General features: G+C 53.4%; 1 protein-coding gene across 4 annotated transcripts in view; it reads left to right on the top strand.

Moving 5' to 3' along the window:
• Window positions 1–19,852, top strand: part of LOC116944610 (muscleblind-like protein 2a) — a 46,947-nt gene that overhangs the window by 16,061 nt on the left and 11,034 nt on the right. For 2 of the 4 annotated variants that reach the window (XM_032958328.2, XM_032958331.2), the window contains 10 exons: window positions 2,555–2,667; window positions 4,203–4,325; window positions 5,299–5,472; window positions 6,044–6,274; window positions 6,896–7,138; window positions 12,416–12,469; window positions 15,700–15,853; window positions 17,166–17,204; window positions 19,220–19,335; window positions 19,687–19,737. In XM_032958328.2, coding sequence (XP_032814219.1) covers window positions 2,555–2,667; window positions 4,203–4,325; window positions 5,299–5,472; window positions 6,044–6,274; window positions 6,896–7,138; window positions 12,416–12,469; window positions 15,700–15,853; window positions 17,166–17,204; window positions 19,220–19,335; window positions 19,687–19,737 — 1,298 coding nt within the window. The remainder of the gene's footprint in view (window positions 1–2,554; window positions 2,668–4,202; window positions 4,326–5,298; window positions 5,473–6,043; window positions 6,275–6,895; window positions 7,139–12,415; window positions 12,470–15,699; window positions 15,854–17,165; window positions 17,205–19,219; window positions 19,336–19,686; window positions 19,738–19,852) is intronic. The other 2 variants (XM_032958329.2, XM_032958330.2) reach the window with 2 other exon arrangements.

Consider the following 19,852-nt stretch of genomic DNA (forward strand, 5'->3'; position numbering starts at 1 on the left):
ATTTAAAGCTTTCGTGACTGCAATGATTCATCTTCTTTGGTTCTTTCGGTAAAGTCACGTAGAATGAGAATAAAATAATAAATTGATAAAATAAAATAACACAATAATATTCTCACGACGTTTCGGCCACAACACAAGCGGATTTCATCATACAGTCTCGTCCCTTCACCTGATGAAGGCCGCTTGTGTTGTGCCCGAAACGTCGTGAGAATATTATTGTGTTATTTTATTTTATCAATTTATTAATTTATTCTCATTCTACGTGACTTTACCGAAAGAACCAAAGAAGAGTGTTGGGATGTTAAGTTTTAGTAGGGTTGATCGTAAGGCCACACCACGTATTCGTGGACTGCTCCAGGTTAGCAGTCTAAAACTCAGCAATTACCAGGTCCATAATAATACGAAACATGGTTGCCCAGTAGGGAGCCATCCATAGATCGAGGCTTCGATCAGCCTCATCCCATTGTATCTCTACCAGATGAAAATTCCTCTGGCACAACCAACCATAGGAAGTGTCTTGAGAACTGCATGGTCAAAAAAGATGTGAAATAGTGTAGAGGCCAGAGGGTGTGCCTTCTTTCACCCCAATGGCTCTGGATCTTATGTCTGAGACGCACAGTACGTACAGTCAGTTCCATAGCGCATGCTTTCATAACGCGAATTGGATACAACGCGATGAATGTATTAGGGAACACGTCTTTTTATGACGCGAATTGGATATAACGTGATAGAGTGAACAGGATTGCGTCGCTCGAGTAGAAATTAGTGGTCGTAGCGGCTGCCTCGGCGTAGCATCGCACAAGGCATTGGGATGCTGCTGGATGCTTATAGATGCTACCCACGTGCCTCAGTCTTTGTTCAGTCTGCATACACATCTCACAGTGTCATCACGGGACTGTGCTTCAACCTGCATTATAATTACGCGGTGTTCTTAAAGAAGGCAACGACCTCTGTTATAGATGAACACACCTGACACCATCTGTGTCTTTAGGTCGTGTGTCTATGTGACTGTGGGGAGTAGTAGTATAGTGGTTAGCACGCTGCGCTACAGACATGGTAACCAAAGTTCTATTCTAGCTCACGACCAGCACGAGTGACGATTATCTGAACCGGTCCTGGGCCTCCCTTAGGTTGACTCAGCCTCAAATGTGTACCTGGTGCGATGTGTAAACATCGCCACCAGGGAGACAAAGGCGGCCGGGCGTGGTGCTCGTCACCCTCCCCCTCGTGTGCCGTGCCGGCCTTCATAGGTGCTCGCTAACAACACTTGCCCCAACAGTCTGTACAGGCTATACGGGGGGGATCTTTGTATGTCTATGAGGCTTTGTGTTTGTGTGACTGCCCGTACAGCTGTGAGGCTCTGTAACCGCCTGCATATCTGAGGAGCGCCTAGCCTGGCACAAGCGCCACAGTGACGTCACTGCCACTTTGTGGCGAGCGGCAGTTGTTGCATATCCAGGGCTGTGTGTTCGCGTGACTGCTTGCGTGTTTATTGGACAGTCTGTTCATCTGTCGAATGAGCCTGCTGTGCGTATGCCCATGATAGCCGCTGTGTAGCTATCTATGTTGAACCGTACCTAGCCAACCGTGCTAATCGGAGGTGAACTATGAGACTGGAAAGAAAGCCTCGGTGAAATAGACTTACATTGGACACAAAACAACACGCGCATCTCCCCTGTCGCCTTATGCACTGTAGGAACAAGTGTTTTTAACAAGCGCCTATTAGGGCTGCCACAACAAGCGATGGCGTGGTGCGTTGGCATCGCACTCGGCCACGATCGCCTCCCCCCAGTGCTGGCGTGGACACCACACCAGGCGCCTTTTGTTTTATTGCCGAGTCTTTCGAACGTGCAGAGCCTGGACAGATTTATGTGGAGCACATGCCGCTGTTGCATGGCTAGAAATTGAACCCAGGTCGCCGTGTTTCTAGTGAAGTGCATTGCCGCCAACCAATTTTGCCATCATTCCCCAACCTATTTTTCACGCAAAGACATACACACACACACACGAGCGCATACGTACACATATAACCATATTCACACGTGCGTGTACAACGTAAACATACTCGAAACTCAAAGATTCTCCATATAGACTGTTGGGGCAGGTTGCTGTTGGCGATTGAGTGGGTGGCCAACACCACGCCTGGTCGCCTTTGTCTCCCCAATACTGATGTTTTATGCACCACATCAGGTAGGCCGAGTTAACCTAGGGGGAGGCCCAGCACCAGTTAAAATATCCGCCACTTGAATTAGTCGCTAGCAGGAATCAAACTCGGGTAGCCGTGTAATGCGCTAACCGCTACTACCGCTTCGCATACTTAAACGCAGCACTCTTACACCTACATGCACGCACCTATGTACACACTCACAAAGACAAACATCCCTCATACCGAGTGCTGTTGTGCGTATGTATATTGAACTTCTCCCGCACCGTACGTACGTAGCCAACCGTGTTCATCGGGTGCCCTTTTAAGGCTGAGTAGACCTAGCATCTACTAAGCCTCTTGCACTCGCACGCACTCACGCTCTGTCGCTCTCTCTCCCTCTCCCCACAGGAGCCGACTGTCGGTGGGGGAGCTCCCTCGCAGCAGGGCCCATGAACAGCGAGGTGGCGGCCGTGGCCCCCATCAGCCTGGTGCCCCGCGACACCAAGTGGCTCACGCTCGAGGTAGCGCCCTCCCCCTCCCCCATCCCCGCAACCCCCTTAAGGCTCACCCAAACTTCCCTCGACTCTTCTCAAAGCTCATTTATACCGTCGCCTACGCACTGATGGCCACAGCCGCCCCCCCACACCCCCCTCCCCACACCCCCTACCTCCACACCCCCCACCTCCACACCCCCCACCTCCACACCCCCCACCTCCACACCCCCCACCTCCACACCCCTCCACACCCCCCCTCCACATCCCCCCTCGACATCCCTCCACCCCCACCTCCGCACTCCCCCCACCACACACCTTTCTCCACACCCCCCCCCCTACCTTATGCGCTATCCACGAATCCACCCCCAGACGTCCCTCTACGCTATCCCTCGGAGCCCCCCTAGACTCTCCTAACCACCCCTCCAGACCCCACTGAGTGGCTCTGTACAAACTCCCGCACCCGCTCGCTGCGCCCCCAATCCTCTGCTGCCTCCCCCCCCCCCACATCCCCCTCGCTGTCTCTCCAAACATCCCCGAGTGGCCCCACAGACTTCTCTTCTGACCTCCCTTGTGCCGCCCCTACTGCCGTACAATTTAAGCCGTGTTACTCGCCATGTTTAGTGCGTTGTCCTTCCCTCCCGCACCTCCGATTAGCACGGTTGGCTGCGTACGGTGCGAAAGAGGTTCAGCATACGTACATGACTGCGAAGCAGGGGTCCGCCGTATGTCAAACGGCCAAAGAGGCTTTCCGACTGGGTTGAACGTACTTATTTTCGTGTCTTTGCAAAGTGAAAGTAAATTTTAAAAAAACGGGAGCACGAAAAGCGTGATTGGCCAAGACGTCCCGTGCACACGGTTTTTCGACGAATTCCACACAGCAGAAAAGTGTCTGGCTGTAGAATTGGTAGCGTGCGCACGCATGCAGAGTCCAGCACCGATCTGCAACGCTGCTGTGTGACCGCATCTCACGGGCGCCACCGCCATTACCTAATTTGTCCCACGTGCCTATTCTAGAGTCGTCGCCCCTGCCCCCCCCCCCCCCCCCCCCTGAAACACTCGCTCGTGAAGCCCTCCCCTAGGCCCTTTTGTGCCCCCCCCCCACCAGACACCCCCAACCCTGCACTACCGTTCCCCCCGGATCCGTCAAGCTCTGTGCACGCAGTGTGTGTACTCATGCTCGTGAGCAAGATCCATAAGATTTTTTTTAGTCGGATCTTGTAAATAGAAAAGCGTGTCGCTAAACCCGTCGTCAGGTAAACAAAACGTGCCAATCAGTTATTGCTTCAGCACACCGGTGTGTTGGAGAGTAAACCCACAACGTTTACAATACTGAGTACTGTGACGTTTCGCCGGCGATTAGAACAGCCAGCTCCATCAGGCGATTAGCCAGGATTGTGAAAAAAATCTTCCTCTTTCGGTCTTAAATATAGAGTAAACTATTTAAACCCGTGGGCAAGAGTTCTCTTGCGTGTGTGCCTGCCCAGACCTGCGTGCGCACCCGTGTACATGTGTCGTGTGTGTGTGTGTGTACGCATGTCGTGTGTTTACTCATGCCTGCGTAGGTGTGCCGTGAGTTCCAGAGGGGCGCGTGCTCGCGCACTGCGGAGGAGTGTCGCTACGCCCACCCCCCCAAGCACGTGAGCGCCCCCCACGGGCGCGTCATAGCCTGCTTCGACTCACTCAAGGTGCGTGTGTGTGTCTGTGTGTGTGTCTGCGTGCGTGTGTGCGTGGCCTCAAGGTGCACATGGCCTGGCACAAGCGTCGTGGTGACGTCACCGCCACTTAGTGGCGAATGGCGGTGGTTGTTGTTGTGTGTGTCTGTGTGTGTGTGTGTATGTGGGTGGGAGGCTCGTGAGGGAAGCTGCTACTGGGTAGTTGGAGGTGGTCGCTTTCCAACAACAACAGAGGGCAGAGGAGCAATGCTCACAACAATGAGTGCCAGGTGGCTAAAATGCTGAAAGTTGGCACAGTATGGGGCACAGCTGGTGCTTCTGCCAGGCATCTCAGTCAATCAACCCATGGACACCTGGGTCTGTCCCATGACCTCCTGTCAGCGAGCTTTCGACACTTCACGTGGCCTCAAAGTGCACCTGGCCTGACACGGGCGCCGTGGTGACGTCACCGGCACTTAGTGGCGAATGGCGGCTGTTATTGTTTTAGTGGTAGCGTAGTGGTTACCATCCTGCACTACGAACCAGAGGACCTGAGTTCGGTTCCCTCGGTCAACATCGGTGACACATATCTGAACCAGTCCTGGGCTTCCTCTAGGTCGACTCGGACTTAAATGAGTACCTGGTTCTGTGTGTATAAACATCAGCACTGGGGAGGAGACGAAGGCGGCTTGGCGCGGTGCTGGCCACGCACCCTTCAGTGCCGTGCAGGCTTAATAGTCGCTCGCTCACAGGACTTGCCGAGGGTATAGGTGGGATCTTTGTATTAGTGAGCGTATCGGCGTGTGCAGGTGAGTGCGAGTGTCCCAGTGAGCCCGCGGGGGAGCGAGTGCGTGTGCCTGCGTGCGCACGCGTGCGATCGTTCACGTGTACGCCTCCACAACTGCTATTTGTATTTGGTTTGTTGTCCTTCCCCACGCATACGTGTACGTGCTCGGACCCTCGGGTGTGTGCGTCACGTTGCGTGCGCGTGCCGTCACTGTGTCAGGGCCGCTGCACGCGTGAGAACTGCAAGTACCTGCACCCACCCGCGCACCTCAAGACGCAGCTCGAGATTAACGGCAAAAACAACCTGATCCAGCAGAAGAACCTCACGGCTATGGCGCACATGCAGATGATGGCGCCCTCCATGCTCGCGCCCATGCACTCCTACCCCCAGCTGGTGAGGGCGCTGCCTCCCCCCGTTTCCCCCCCACCAAAACCCCAAAATTAGACGGTCCTGGTGCACGCGTGTGTGTGTGCGTGTGTGTGCGTGTGTGTGCGTGCGCTTGTGTGTGCAGGTCTTTGTGTCTGCCTTCATAAGTGCTCGCTAACAGCACTTGCCCCAACAGTCTGTTGAGGCTATTTGGGAGGGGGGGGAGGGGTCTCTTTGTATCTGCACGTACATGGGGAGCGGTAGTGTAGCGGTTAGCGTGCTGCGCTACGAATCCGGCAACCCGGGTTTTATTCTCACTCACACCAGAGACGATTATCTGAACCGGTCCTGGGCCTCCCCTAGGTCGTAAACATCGCCACTAAGGCCGTGCCGGCCTTCATAGGTGCTCACGAAGAGCACTTTCATGGGAATCGACACATGGCCCCCATGGGTAGTGACGCGTGGGGCACCCTGGGTAAAGATTCACAGCCGCCCCCCGTCTTGCTGGAGATGCACAGCACCAAAGCTGGGCGTGCGCTGCACTCGACCCCATTATCCCCTGCGACGCCGTGTTCTCTCGACCCCATGAACCCCGCAGAGCATGTACTCGCAGCCGGCCTCCCCGATGCCATACCTGAGTTACCTGTCCCCGGCGACCCCGGGCCTCGGCTACCTCCCACCGGATGTCCTGGCCACGGCTGGGGGCGCCATGCCGGGCACCCACGCGGCGCTCGTCATGAACGCGCATGCGCCCGGCGCCATGGCGGCGGCAACGGCCGCTAGCGCCCTGCAGCCCGGGATGCGACCCCTACGCACGGACAAGCTGGACGTACGTACGCACGACACGCACGGACAAAGATCCCCTGTATGGCCTTTGACAGACTGTAGGGGCAAGTGCTGTTAGCGAGCACCTGTGAAGGCCGGCACGGTACACGAGGTGGTGGTTGGCCAGCACCACGCCCGGCCGCCTTTGTCTCCCGAATGGCGACGTTTGCACACTGCACCAGGTACTCATTTTAAGCTGAGTCGACCTAGAAGAAGGCCAAGGGCCGGTTAAAATATTCACCACCGTTAATGGTCCTGAGCGGGAATTAAACTCCTTTCACCGGATTCGTAGCACAACGTGCTAACCACTACACTACCACTCCCCACACGCACACATACACACATATCAAGACCAACCGCCGTTTGCCATGAAGTGGCGATGATGTCACCACGGCGCTTGTGCCAGGCTAGGTGCACACTGAAGCCACGTGAAGTGTCATACACATGTACAGGCATAATCGCTCGCATGCATGCACGCACACAGACGAGCATATACTGGCGACGCGCACTCGTACTCAAATAAAGGTGACTGCCAAACCGAACCAGCCATCGCGTCGTCATCACGCCTACCCGCTCCCACACCGCCTACCACCACCGCCTCCCTCCGCCACACCTCCGCCACCAGGTGTGCTCGGAGTTTGTGCGTGGGGGTTGCCCCCTGTCGGCGGACGACTGCCGCCTGGCGCACCCCCCCGAGCGGGGCCTGCTGGACCCGGCGGACGGGCGCGTCACCGTGTGCATGGACTTCGTGAAGGGCCGCTGCTCACGCCACAAGTGCCGCTACTTCCACCCGCCGCTCCACCTGCAGGCCAAGGTCAAGGCCCTGCAGCACCAGGCCAACCAGGCGGCCGCCGCCGCCGCCATCGCGGTGAGTAACGGCCCCCGGGGGAGGAGGAGCGAACGGCGGTCGTGATGGGCAGCTGGCAGGGAGGGGCAGAGGCGGGCAGAGGCGGGCAAGGGCGATGGGCGATCGGACGCACGCCAGCACCAGTGCTTGAGTTGTGTGTGGGCGGTGGTAACTGTGTAGTCGGCGTGAGCGGTGCGGGTGGGTTGGGTGGGCAGCCGGATACACGTTGGCCTCGGGCATAGATTGGCGGTGCTGGCGGGGGCGGCAGGCACGGGCAGTGGGGCGTGGGTGTGCAGGAGGCACCGGCAATAGGAAGTGTGGGCGAGGTGCAGACAGCAGATGTGGACAATAGGGGCTGGTGAGCAGCGGCAACGTGCAGCAGGGAGCTGTGGGGAATCAAAAGTAATTGAGTGGCAAGCGTTCAGCAGCAGGCCTGGTTGGGCGGGCAGTAGCCCTGGGCAGCGTGGGCACAATTGAGAGAACAGCACAGACGAGGCCAGGAAGAATGGGCAGGTGGGTAGCAAGGACATGCAGGGAGAAGGGGCAGGTGGGCAACAGCTAGACACATGCAACAGGAGCAAGGTGGAGGATGCTAGTGGGCAGTAGGCTGTCGGCATTCGGCACAAGTGGGCAGCAGCTGTGGGCAGCGGGTGTGCATAACAGCTGGCATGGGGCAGCTGGGACTGGTGGGCAGCAACAGCTGGGCAGTAGGTGCAGATTGGCAGGGGCAGACGAGGGCAGAGGGAATTGGAATTCAGCCGTGCAGTGGCACAGGTGATCAATCGCCAACACGACACGGACAGTCACCGTGTGCAGAGACTAAGCTCCACAGTGGAGCTGTATAGAATGTTGGGGCAAGTGGCTGTCAGTGAAAATGTTTTAAGTGTCACCAGTGTACGCACATTGTACGCACGCACGCGAATACAGACACGCGGTGTTACACACACGCATTCGCATGCATGCTCACACAATTACGTGCCTCAATAGGTCCACACACACACCTTCGTATATGTATACTTACACACGCTCGGTCATACACATTTATACCTACATGAATATGTACACTTACACGCTCGTCCATATAGCAACATTACGCACGTTTGTACACAGACCGTGCTTGACAAATACATATACACATACATTGCACATATATATTCATACGAATACACATTCTTATCTTATATTTAAAAAAACCAAGGTCCCCGTTATGGCCAACGTAGACTGTTAGCGAGCACCTATTAAGGCTTACAAGAAGCATGTTGGGGGTGGTGTGACCAGGACCATGCCCAGCCACAGTTTCTCCTTACAGAACTAATGTTTACACACCATGACAGATGTTCATTTAAGGCCGAGTTAACCTAGGGGAGGCCCATTACTAGGTCAAGATATCACTCGCCACGTATGTCAGCCAGAGTCAGAAATCTAACTTGCGTTACCAGGTTTGTAGCGTACTGCACCACAGACGTTCCGAGCGCGTTTAGAATTTATGATGCATACACATTAATACCACTCAAGGCACGTTTAAATTAATATTTATATCCATCATAGAGGTTTTTGGGTTATATTACCTCTGTAATGATATTTCCCTCGCATAAACACATCCATGAGCATACATTTCAGCAGACATTTCCACAAATGCTTACATATATGCTCAATCATGGTGCCATTTCACACATGCATGTACACTCGTGCACGTGCACCCGTATATATACACTGCACGTACGGACACACTTGAACACATACATGCACGTGCACACACAGATAGGCATGCTTACGGGCACAGTTCACACACGCATACGCATCCTCTGGCATACATACGCACATTTTGAGCAAGACAAAGATCCCCCCTATAGCCTTTAACAGACTGTTGAGGCAAGTGCTGTTAGCGAGCACGTAATGAAGGCCGGCATGGCACACGAGGGGGTGGGTGGCCAACACCACGCCCGGCCGCCTTTGTCTCCCCAGTGGATAACGTTTACACACTGCACCAGGTACTCATTTTGAGGCTGAGCCGACCTAAGGGAGGCCCTCGACCGGTTCAGATAATCGTCACTGGTGTTTTCCTTGGTGGGAATCGAACTAGGGTCTCCGGGTTCGTAGCGCAGCGCGCTAGCCGCTACACTACCTCTCCCCACACACATTCACATGCATGGATGCACGCGCAGACAGTCCACATAGGCAACAACAACAACAACCGTCGTGGTGACGTCACATAGGCAAAGACACATAGGCAAAGACACATAGGCAAAGACACACACACACACAGTTCATACACACGCCTATGTTCACACTCGTATGCGCGCGCACACACACACACATCTGTGCATGCATCTTCGTGGACTCGCGCACACACGCACATCCATGCTCGCACGCACACGCGCGCACGCTCACACGCGCACACCTACACACGTGCTGTCTCGCGTGCATTAACGATAACGAGCTTTCTGGTAATGAGCGCGTTCATGTCGAGGACATCCATAGCCAGCGTCTCCCTAGCGTAGGACATGGCCATCACGGCGGGTGGGCGGATGGGCAGGAGGGTGGGTATGGGTGTGTGGAGAGGTTATTGGGTAGGTGGGTGAATGAGCGAGTGGATTGGTGAGTGGGTGGTTGAAATGGTGGGTAGGTCAGTGAATGGATGACTGCGTGGGCAAATAGAAGGGTGGGTAGGTGAGTGAGTAGGTTGGTGAAATAGTGGGCAGATTGGGGAGTTGGTTGTTGAGAGGATGGGGAGGTCAGTGAATGGATGAGTTGGTGGGTGGGGCAATGCTTGAGATGGTTGGTGAATAGGTGGGTAGGTGAGTGAGTAAATGGTTGAGTGGATTAGTGCGTAGATGAATGAGTGTGCGAGTGGTGTGTGGGTGAATCGGTGTGTGGGTGCTTTGGTAGATATAGGAGTGTAAATTGGTAACTCAGTGTGTGAATTATTATGAATCAGTGTGTGAATGTATCCTTGTGTAGATGGATGAATGGGTCAGTTGGGTGAGTTGGTGGATGGATGGCTAGGCAGGCGAGTGGGGTAGATATGCTACCAAATGAGTCTTTACATCCTAATTATATGAAATGAATCCCAGCACGAAAATCCCACGCAACCATTGGCATTAATCTGCACAACGCTGCCTCACTACCTTTGCCTCCCGTCCCTCGTAAAATGTAATTAGAATTCCAGGTAATTAATCCCAAACCGTCAACAATTACCGTGAACAATTCCAGCGTCAATTACATCTCCCCGCGGCTAATGCCTCTTAACGGCTCAAACTGCCGCTGCATTGGCTCCACTCGCGGGGTTGATCGTGGGCTCTCTCCACTTATGCCGAGCAACCGCCGCGATCAGCTTCTTCGGGTCTCTCTCCGTCACGGGAAAAGGTTGCCAGCTAGACGCGATTGTAATGCTCACATGGGATGGGTTGTTGTGATTTGCGACATTCGAACCACGCGCACGAGAGAGAGAGAGGAGAGAGGGATCGACGCCTCGCGGCCGAATTGACGCGGAATTTTTTGATCGACAAGTCCGGTCGAAGCGCCTCTCTGTTCTCCTCCATCGCAAAACGTGACGATGCCACCCCAGGCCAGAGGGCCCCTCGACATGAACGTGCGCTTACACGACTTAAAAAAAAATAAGCGTTTTGTCCGTTTTTTTTGTAACAATTTTTTTTGGTAACGTTTCCCCCTCCCCCTCTTCCGCTCCCCTCCCCTTTTTTGTTTCCTCTTTCTCCTACCCATAATGCACCCGGCTTGACCTTTCACCTTTGCGACAATAACCGCCTGCCGCTGCCACCAACAACAAAAACCAAACCCCTGCCGCCCTCCCTGGCCGCGCCGCGCCCCATTGGCTGGGCCGTGGTCACGTGACGTGTTGCTGCCTCTGCTACTACCTCCGCCCGCCGCCATCGCTGCCACCACCTTCGCCTTGCGCCGCCGCTGTGATGGTGGCGATGATGACGATGGTGGTGGTGATGGTGCTGATGATGATGATGGTGGTGCTACTGCTGATGATGATGATGACGATGCTGCCCTCGTCTCCACGGCTGCTGTTGCTGCTGCTACCGCTACTGCTACCGCTGCTGTCAACGCCTGCTGCCATGATAACGCTGTGTGTCTGCCTCTTGCCCCTACCCCAACTTCTGACCCCTACATTCTGACCCCCTATACCTGAACCTACGCCCTGACCCCTTGCACCTGAATACCCGATCACTATATCCAACCATAAAAATCTGTCTTGCTTGCCCACTCACTCGTCCACTCTTTCACCCTCCCAACCAACACATCACCCACTCACTCGTCACCTCACACTTCACCCCGCCCATTCTCTCGCTCGCTTCGTTCATCCACCCACCCCCCCCCCCACTATCTCACCCACTTCCTCACCCATCACCGCCCTACCCATTCCATCACCCTTTCACCCCCAATCCTTTTTCCCCACCTGCTCACCCCCATCACCCATAACCTACACCTTCCCACCTCCGACACAACGCAACACTGTTGCTAACTTTGTCAAATCTGCACGTGGGGTCCCTGTTGATTTGTTTTTGCATTGCATGTGTCTCCTATCTGCCTGCGTGCGCGCACATGTGTGTGTATAACCATCGCTGTTACATAAACACATTGTCATGTGTGTGTGCGCGTGCCTGCATGTGTCTGTGCTACCCTCTTTCCTGTGTCTGCCGCTGTCACAACCACACGCTGTGCTCAAAATCGCACACGCTCGCATACTCGCATTGACACATACTGCTATTCATGATAATCACATGGTCGCACACACGCACTCACACACTCAAAACGACACACGTGCTGTTAATGACAATCACATGGTCACACACACACACTAACCGCACACTCCACACACCCGCCACATACCGTCTAATCCACGCACTCGCGCTCATACACTCTCGCCACACACACGCTGTTACCGCACCGCACCGCACACTCCGTACACTCACCACACACACACCGTCTGATCCCCGCACTCACATGCCCTGTCACCACACACTCCATACACTCACCCTATACACTCGCCACAAACACCATCGAACCCATGCACTCACACGCTCGTACACACTCCTCGCACACACACACTTTCACCACACACTCCCACACCCTCACCCTCATTGTCTCACCACACTTTCACACCCACTCCTACATTGTCGCCACACATTCTCCATATTCACTCGCACATCTCTCTGACCGCACTCACTCACGCTCGCCACACGCTCGCCGTACACGCTCACCCTCACTTCACACACACACTCACCTCTCACCCCCCGGCACACCGATGGCCATAATATTTTTACGCAAAAGGCTCCAACAGCAGTGAAATCGCTGAAGAGACCTTACAACGCGGCCTTTGACTTGGTACACACAACCCCCCCGTCCCCTTCCAACGCATGCCACGTTTGTACCCCAGTGCACCCCCCCCCCCCATCAAAAGTTAAACAAGGAAGAAAAAGCACACGTACGCATGGATTCCGTAACATATCCAATGTGCATTTGTCTTCGGAAATGTTTAATTTAGCTGTACGGAAGCCGACACGGGGAACAAGCTGCCAGGGCAAACACGGTTTGCTTCTTTGGAAATTGTCCAAATTTCTCTGCCCCGGATTGCCGTGGGCGGAAACACTTTGATGAATGAGTGTCGTTTTAAATTTGATTTATTTGCTCATAGCAACACATCTTTACACTGCAGACACTGGGTTTCGTTGCATTGGAGCTTCTCCACAAGCGTTATTGTGCTCAACCCCCTCCCCCCCACTGTTTACTGACAACAGGAAAATGCTCCCAGCCTCGGTCGAATAGCGTTGTAGAACCTCCGTTAAGAGAACGAGACCAGCACACGAATAGTTGTTAATTTTATATATATATTTTTTTTAAAGTCATATCTTTCCACAGTTAGACAAAAAAAACGTAATTGTTTCAACTAAATCTTGACTTAAAGCTTTCGTGACTGCAGGAATTCATGTTCTTTGGTCTTTCGTTCAAGTCACGTAGATAGGTTCAAAGAAAATAACAACAAAATAACAACACAAAACTACGACGTTTTGATGGCAACACATGCGGTCGTCTTCGGGGAAAAAGGGCGACCGCTTGTGTTGCGATCGAAACGTCGTGGTTTTTTGTTTGTTATTTTTTTGTTATTGTCTTTGAGCCTATCTACGTGACTTGAACGAAAGACCCAAGAGAATACGTTTAAAACTAAGTAATTGGCCAAACCTCCCGAAGCAACGACGCTCCTGAGAGAAAGTATCAAAACTCAAGGCGATGCTTTCCTCGGACAAATCGATCGCACCGTTACTGTCCAGAATCTTTCTATGCGGTCACACAGCGTACACAGGTGGCTCCAGGCGTGCACTGGATGGGTGCGGTTGGGGCTGCTGTAACCCCCTCCGTCTTGAATCAAACTACGAAGGGACATCGAGGAGACGATCAGAATAATCGTGCGCCCCAAGGCCATGAAATGGACAGGCGTCCGTTGACGTCTCCTTGGCAAACCCCAGCTGGTGCAGCCAGGAGACTGACTAACACCTCCCCTCCATCCCACCATCCTTTGGGGGTCTTCTCCGGAGACAACAGGCAATCACCGCCGCCGGCCACGTGGAATGTCCAGAACGCTCAGTGAGCTCGAGAGGCTGCCCCCCTTTTGTCGGGAGCTCGACCGGTACCGCCGCCTGCCACTTCAGCGGAACGGTTCTGGCTCCGGTGACCACGAGGAGGGGGGCAGCCCTCTCTTTGGCACGAGCTTAACGTGGAACCAGCAGGGAAGTGGCTCCTTCTAAACGAGGGAATGAAAAGACTGTGGGGGCCTGGCAGTGAGGTGTGGGAAGCCACGGGTCCCAGGCTATTGTGGGCTGATCTCCCCATCAACTTGAAGATGAGTGATGCCTAATATCACCTCCTGCCCCAGGTGTTGGCTACAGTGGCCCTAATGTGGCCTCCAAATGAGGACTTGGAGCCTGTTGTGCACGCAATGAGAGGTAACAGTGGAGTCAAGATCGGCCTCTTTAAAACAATTTTCATGAAGGACGCTACTGGGCAGTTGGAGGCAGTTGCCCTCCAACAACAGCGGAGATTGGTGGAGCGACAAAACGAGCGGCGCGCCGGGCGGCTGAAACGCAACGAGTTGGCACAGTGGGGAGCACAGGCAATGGATCTGCCCGTCATCTCACTCCGTCAACCCATGGCACCTGGGTCTATCCAGTGACCTGCCAGTGAGCCTTCGACACTTCAAGTGGCCTTAAAGTGCACATAGCCAACCACAAGCGCAGTGTTGACGTCACCGCCACTTAGTGGCGGGTGATGGATGTTGTGTTTAGTGTGTGTGTACAGAGTTCGATTTCCGCTCACAGCCAACACCAGTGACGAATATTTGAACCGGTCCTGGGCCTCCCCTAGGTCGACTCGGCCTCAAATGAGTACCTTGTGTGGTGTATGAACATCGCTACTGGGGAGACAAAGGTGGCCGGGCGTGGTGCTGGCCACCCACCCCCTCATGTGCCATGCCGTCTTTCAAAGGTGCTTGCTAACAGCACTTTCCCCAACAGTCTGTTAAGACTGTACAGGGGATCTTTGTTAATACAAGGGGAGCGGTACTGTCGTGGTTATCGCATAACTCTCTGAGGCCAACAGTGACAAATATCTGAACTGGTCCTGGGCCTCCCCTGTGTAGACTCAACCTTAAAGGAGTACCTGGTGCAGTGTGGAAACATCAGTACTGTACTGGGGAAACAAAGGCGGCCGGGCACGGTGCTGGCCACCCACCCCCTCATGTGTTGTCGGCCTTAATCGGTGTTCTATAATAGCACTTGTCGGAACAGTTTGTTAAGGCTATACGGGGGATTTTTCTGTGTTTAGCTGGCTGTCTTCCTGTGTCTGTGTTCGTACCTGCATGTCTTGTGTCTGTGTGTGCTTGTGTATGTGTGTGCATGTGCATGTTCGGCTGTCGGTCTACTTGTGCATATGTATATGTGTACACATTTGTGTCTATGTCTGCATGAGTGTGTGACTGAGTGTATGCTTGTCTTTGTGTCTGCATGTACACCTGTATTGATATGTGTGTATGTCTGCATCTGACCACGTGTGTGCGCATGTGTTTGCATGTCCTGGCCTTGCGTGTATCTGTGTGCACCCGTGGATACATCCGCGTCCATGCAAATGCCAGTGTCTGTGCATGCGTATGTCTGTGTCTGCCTGTGTCCTTTTGTATGCATCCCTACATGTGTCCGCGTGTGTGTGTGTTTGCCCATGCATGTGTATGCCGACCTGTCTCCATGTGTTTCCGTGTGTATGTCTGTCTCCATGCGTGCGTGTCCATGTATCTCCATGTGTATCTGCATGTCTCCATTTCTGCATGTGTGCGTCTGCACGCATGTCACTGTGTGTCCTTGCGTGTCTATATATGTCTTCGTGTGTGTATTTGTCTTCACGTGTCTACGTGTCTCCTGTGTCTCCATGTGCGTGCGTGCACGTGTCTATCTGTACATCCACGTCTTCATTTCGCACGATTGTGTACGCGTGTCTCCACTCGTCCACGTGTGTCACCGTGCCTCCCCGTGTCTCCATGTGTCCGCGTGTCTCCCCGTGTCCCTCAGTCCATGCCCACAGGGGTCATGACCCCATTACCAAAGCGAGCGGCCATGGACAAGCCCAACGGCATGCTGGGAGCGACGTTCAACCACGCGCTCATGGCGTACCAGTCGGGGCTGTCCGGCCTCCACATGGCCGCGCAGCCTTACATGGCTCCAGGTGGGGAGCACCTGCACGGCGGGAGCGGGAGCGTGTGTGTGAGTGAGTGTACCGGCGAAATTGTGGGTGGATCGGTTTGACAGCGGAGGTCTCCGAATCAGTCGGGGCGGCATTTTCTTTTCATCGGCTGCACGATGCTCTATGTTTGTGAAACGTGGACTCCTAATGGAACATCTGCGCCGGTTAGAAACATTCAGGCTGCCATGCCTACGATCCATCCTGGGTTTAACCAGGCTGGATTGTGTGAGGAGCTCACAAATCCTTGAAAGATCTGGACACATTTCCATCAGCTGCTCCGGCAGGCAAGGCTGCATTGGCTGGGTCATGTAGCCCGCATGCCCAGCCACCGCATGCCCAAGCAGCTTCTGTTTTGCCACATCGAGGGGGCTAAATGGGCACGACATGCGCTGGAGAAGAGATGGACTGATGCGGTACGGGAGGATGTGAAGCTGAGTGGACTTATATTCTTGGTTATTTCGGTAAAGTCACGTAGAAGGGAAACAACAACTGGTACCAGCAGTGTCAAGATTGACCTCTGTGGAGGAGGCTCGTGAAGGACACTACTGGGCAGTTGGAGGCAGTCGCCCTCCAGCAACAATGGAGGGCAGAGGAGCGACGCTCAACAATGAGCGGAGCGCCGGGCGGTAGCAAGTTGGCACAGTACGGAGTACAGCTGGTGTATTTACCAGTCATCTAAGTCAACCAACCCATGGCCAGGTGCCTCAAAGTGCACCTGGCCTGGCACAGGCTCCGTGGTCACATCACCGTCACTTAGTGGCAATTGTTGAGTTTTTGTGGGCTCGTGTGCGAGTGTTTGCGCAGTGGGGTGCGGTCGGCTAGCAGTGAGCGCGCACTGCACTACGAACCCAGGAACCCGATGTCAGTTCCTGCTCACGACCAACACAAGTGACGATGATCTGAACCTGGGCCTCCCCTAGGTCGACTCGGCCCCAAATAAGTACCTAGTGCGGTGTGTAAACATCACCACTAGGGAGACAAAGGCGGCAGGGCGTGGTGCTGGCCACCCACCCCCTCGTGTGCTGTGCCGCCTTCATAGTTGCTCACAAACAACACTTGCCCCAACTGGGGGGGGGGGGGGTGGGTCGGGGGGTCTTTTTATGTGCGTGTGTGTGCATGTGTGTGTGCACGTGTTTGCACGTGTGCGTGTGCTCTGTGAACGAGGGATGATGTCGTCGTGCATGTCGGGACACGAGCCCCGTGTGGGAGACAGCGTCGCGGAAGCTCACCCCTCGCCTCTCCCATGTTGTTCCCCCCCCCCCCCGCTTCCTGTCGCACGGCGTGCTGGGAGCAGGTTCCATGTTTTGCATGGCGGCACCCACAGCCACGTTCGGTGAGTAGACGCACGCACATCACAACAACAACCACGATGGCAATTACTTAACAACCATAATAACAACCACTATTAACTTATCAGCAGCAACCTATTAACCACATCGTTCACAAAACACAACACCATTCGCTCGTATCAACACCCACAGTGGTGAGCACAGCGTTGATGATGATGATGACGATGATGACTGTCTCCACTGTAACGGTGACTTGGTGGTGATGATAATGATAACGATCTAAAGAATTGATTGACAAGGATGTTGATTATAATGATGATATTTATAACAATTATGGTGATGTTTTGATTTAAAGCTTTCGTGACTGCAGGGATTCATATTCTTGGTTCTTTTGGTAAAGTCATGTAGAAGGGAAACAATAAAATAATTAAAACATAAAACAATAAAATTCTCAAGACGTTTCGACTGCAACACAAGCAATCATCATCAGGTGTGAAAACCATGGCAAGAAAATATGAAAAAAGTGGCGTTTTTTTACGTTAGCACCACGGAGAGCGATTACACAGTTTGTTCAGATGGACGAGTCAATCTATGTTCGGAAAAGAGGAGGGGGGAGACGAAAATAATGGACGTGGTCTGAAAGCCACCGTAAGCATGAACAATCAATTAAGACCAGAAATGGTTTATCAAATCCTTCCAATGATTGCTAAGCCAGAATCCATCTTCTCGGTTGAAATTGTCTCTGTATATGTGGATAGCCTCATGAACGACTCTCATGGTAGCCAGATGGCTTGCAAAGAACCTCTGTCTTGGAGAAGTCAATGTCATGTGAGCATACTGAATTATAGCAGTGATCTGCCACGGCCGAGGTGTTGGTCCTATCGTGTTTTAGGTCTGCTTTGTGTTCACAAAAAGCCAGAGGTTATTTGCAAGTCATCTGGCTACCATGAGAGTCGTTCATGAGGCTATCCACATAAACAAACAGAGACAATTTCAACCGAGAAGATGGATTCTGGCTGAGCAATCATTGGAAGGATTTGATAAACCATTTCGGGTCTTAATTGATTGTTCACGCTTACGGTGGCTTTCAGAACGCATCCATTATTTTCGTCTCCCCCTCCTCTTTTCCGAACATAGATGGACTCGTCCATCTGAACAAACTGCCAAATCGCTCTTCGTGGTGCTAACGTTAAAAAAACGCCACTTTTTTCAAATGTTCTTGCTGTGGTTTTCACACCTGATGATGATTGCTTGTGTTGCAGTCGAAACGTCGTGATAATTTTATTGTTTTATATTTTTATTATTTTATTGTTTCTCTTCTACGTGACTTTACCAAAAGAACCAAGAACATAATCATGGTGATGGTTACAAAGGTTGAAGATGAGTGATTTAAGACATGGTCGTGGTGGTTATAACGGTGATTAACACGGTAAATGACGATTACATTGCTGGTTGCGACGGTGACGATGGACGGCACTGCAATGAAGACGATGATGATGTCAACCGTGACGAAGGCAATGTTGATGTTGGCAATGATGTTGTCGACTCCACTTTCTCCTCTCTTTCTGACTATGCTGGCAGTTGTAACAAATGTTCTGTGATGGGGATAACATTGATGATGATGTTGACAATGATATTGGTGATGACTGAGGATGTGGACTATGTTGACGTGATGATGTTGGTGATGACGAGCGAGATGTTAACTACCTCGCCTGGTATACAGGAGGTTGTGGGTTCGATCCCGACCCTGACTCCTGCTGTATATTTGGAGTTTGCATGTTCTCCCCATGGTGGGAGCGTGGATTTTCCCCAGGTCCTCTGGGTTTGCGCTCCACATTTACAATCAACATGCGTTTAGAGCATTGGCTGCCTCTATACACTTCCACATGATGATAAGCCACTCCGTTGAGCTATCATTTGCGGCCAGGTCGCTTGTCTGAAAGAGAGCGACATATAGCTCGGCCGGCCTTACCTGATAAACATTTTAAATATTGTTTAAGAGGTGATAGATTGACTCGCCTTTTCCTCCCCACGCTCCCCGTGTCTCCGCATGTACCAGCAGCGCCCATCATGTACCACCACAACCACCACCACCACCACGCGGCCGCCGCCGCTGCTGCGGCCGCCGCCGCTGCCTCCGCAGGGTCGGGACCGCCAAACCCCTTGGCCAATCAGGTGAGAGCTGGCGGAGGCATTTTTGATTGGCTTGGACGACGCGGGCGCCGTGCCCGTCGGGGTTCAGGTTAGGCGGGATTTTGAACGTGACCGGGTTAAAGTCTAATCCCGGTGCACGAGTGCCGCTGGATCATCGGCCCCGTGTCTCCCCGTGTCTCCTCTTGTCTCCCTGCGTCTCTTCTCAGGTCTTGTCGTGCTGTCCCGCGTTTCTTGGTCTCTCGTGTCTCCCTGTTTCCTCGTGACCCTGCGTCTCGCTGTAACTCCCTGTGTCTCGCGTCTCCCCCATAACTCCCCGTGTCTGCCTCTGTCTCCCTCCGTGTCTCCCTCCGTCTCCCCCGTGTCTCCCCACAGCTGCAACATGGAGGCCTCACCGCCCTGGACCCTGAAGATGAGCGTTACCATGTAAACAACACACTCACACGAACACACTTGTACGTGTTCACATGCATATAAAGACGAACAAAGATCCTCCGTATACCCTGAACAGACTGTTGGGGCAAGTGCTGTTCGGGAGCAT

The sequence above is a fragment of the Petromyzon marinus genome, chromosome 21, assembly GCF_048934315.1.
Source record: "Petromyzon marinus isolate PM22_M1 ecotype Great Lakes invasive population chromosome 21, UKy_Petmar_22M1.pri1.0, whole genome shotgun sequence".
Taxonomy (NCBI): domain Eukaryota; kingdom Metazoa; phylum Chordata; class Hyperoartia; order Petromyzontiformes; family Petromyzontidae; genus Petromyzon; species Petromyzon marinus.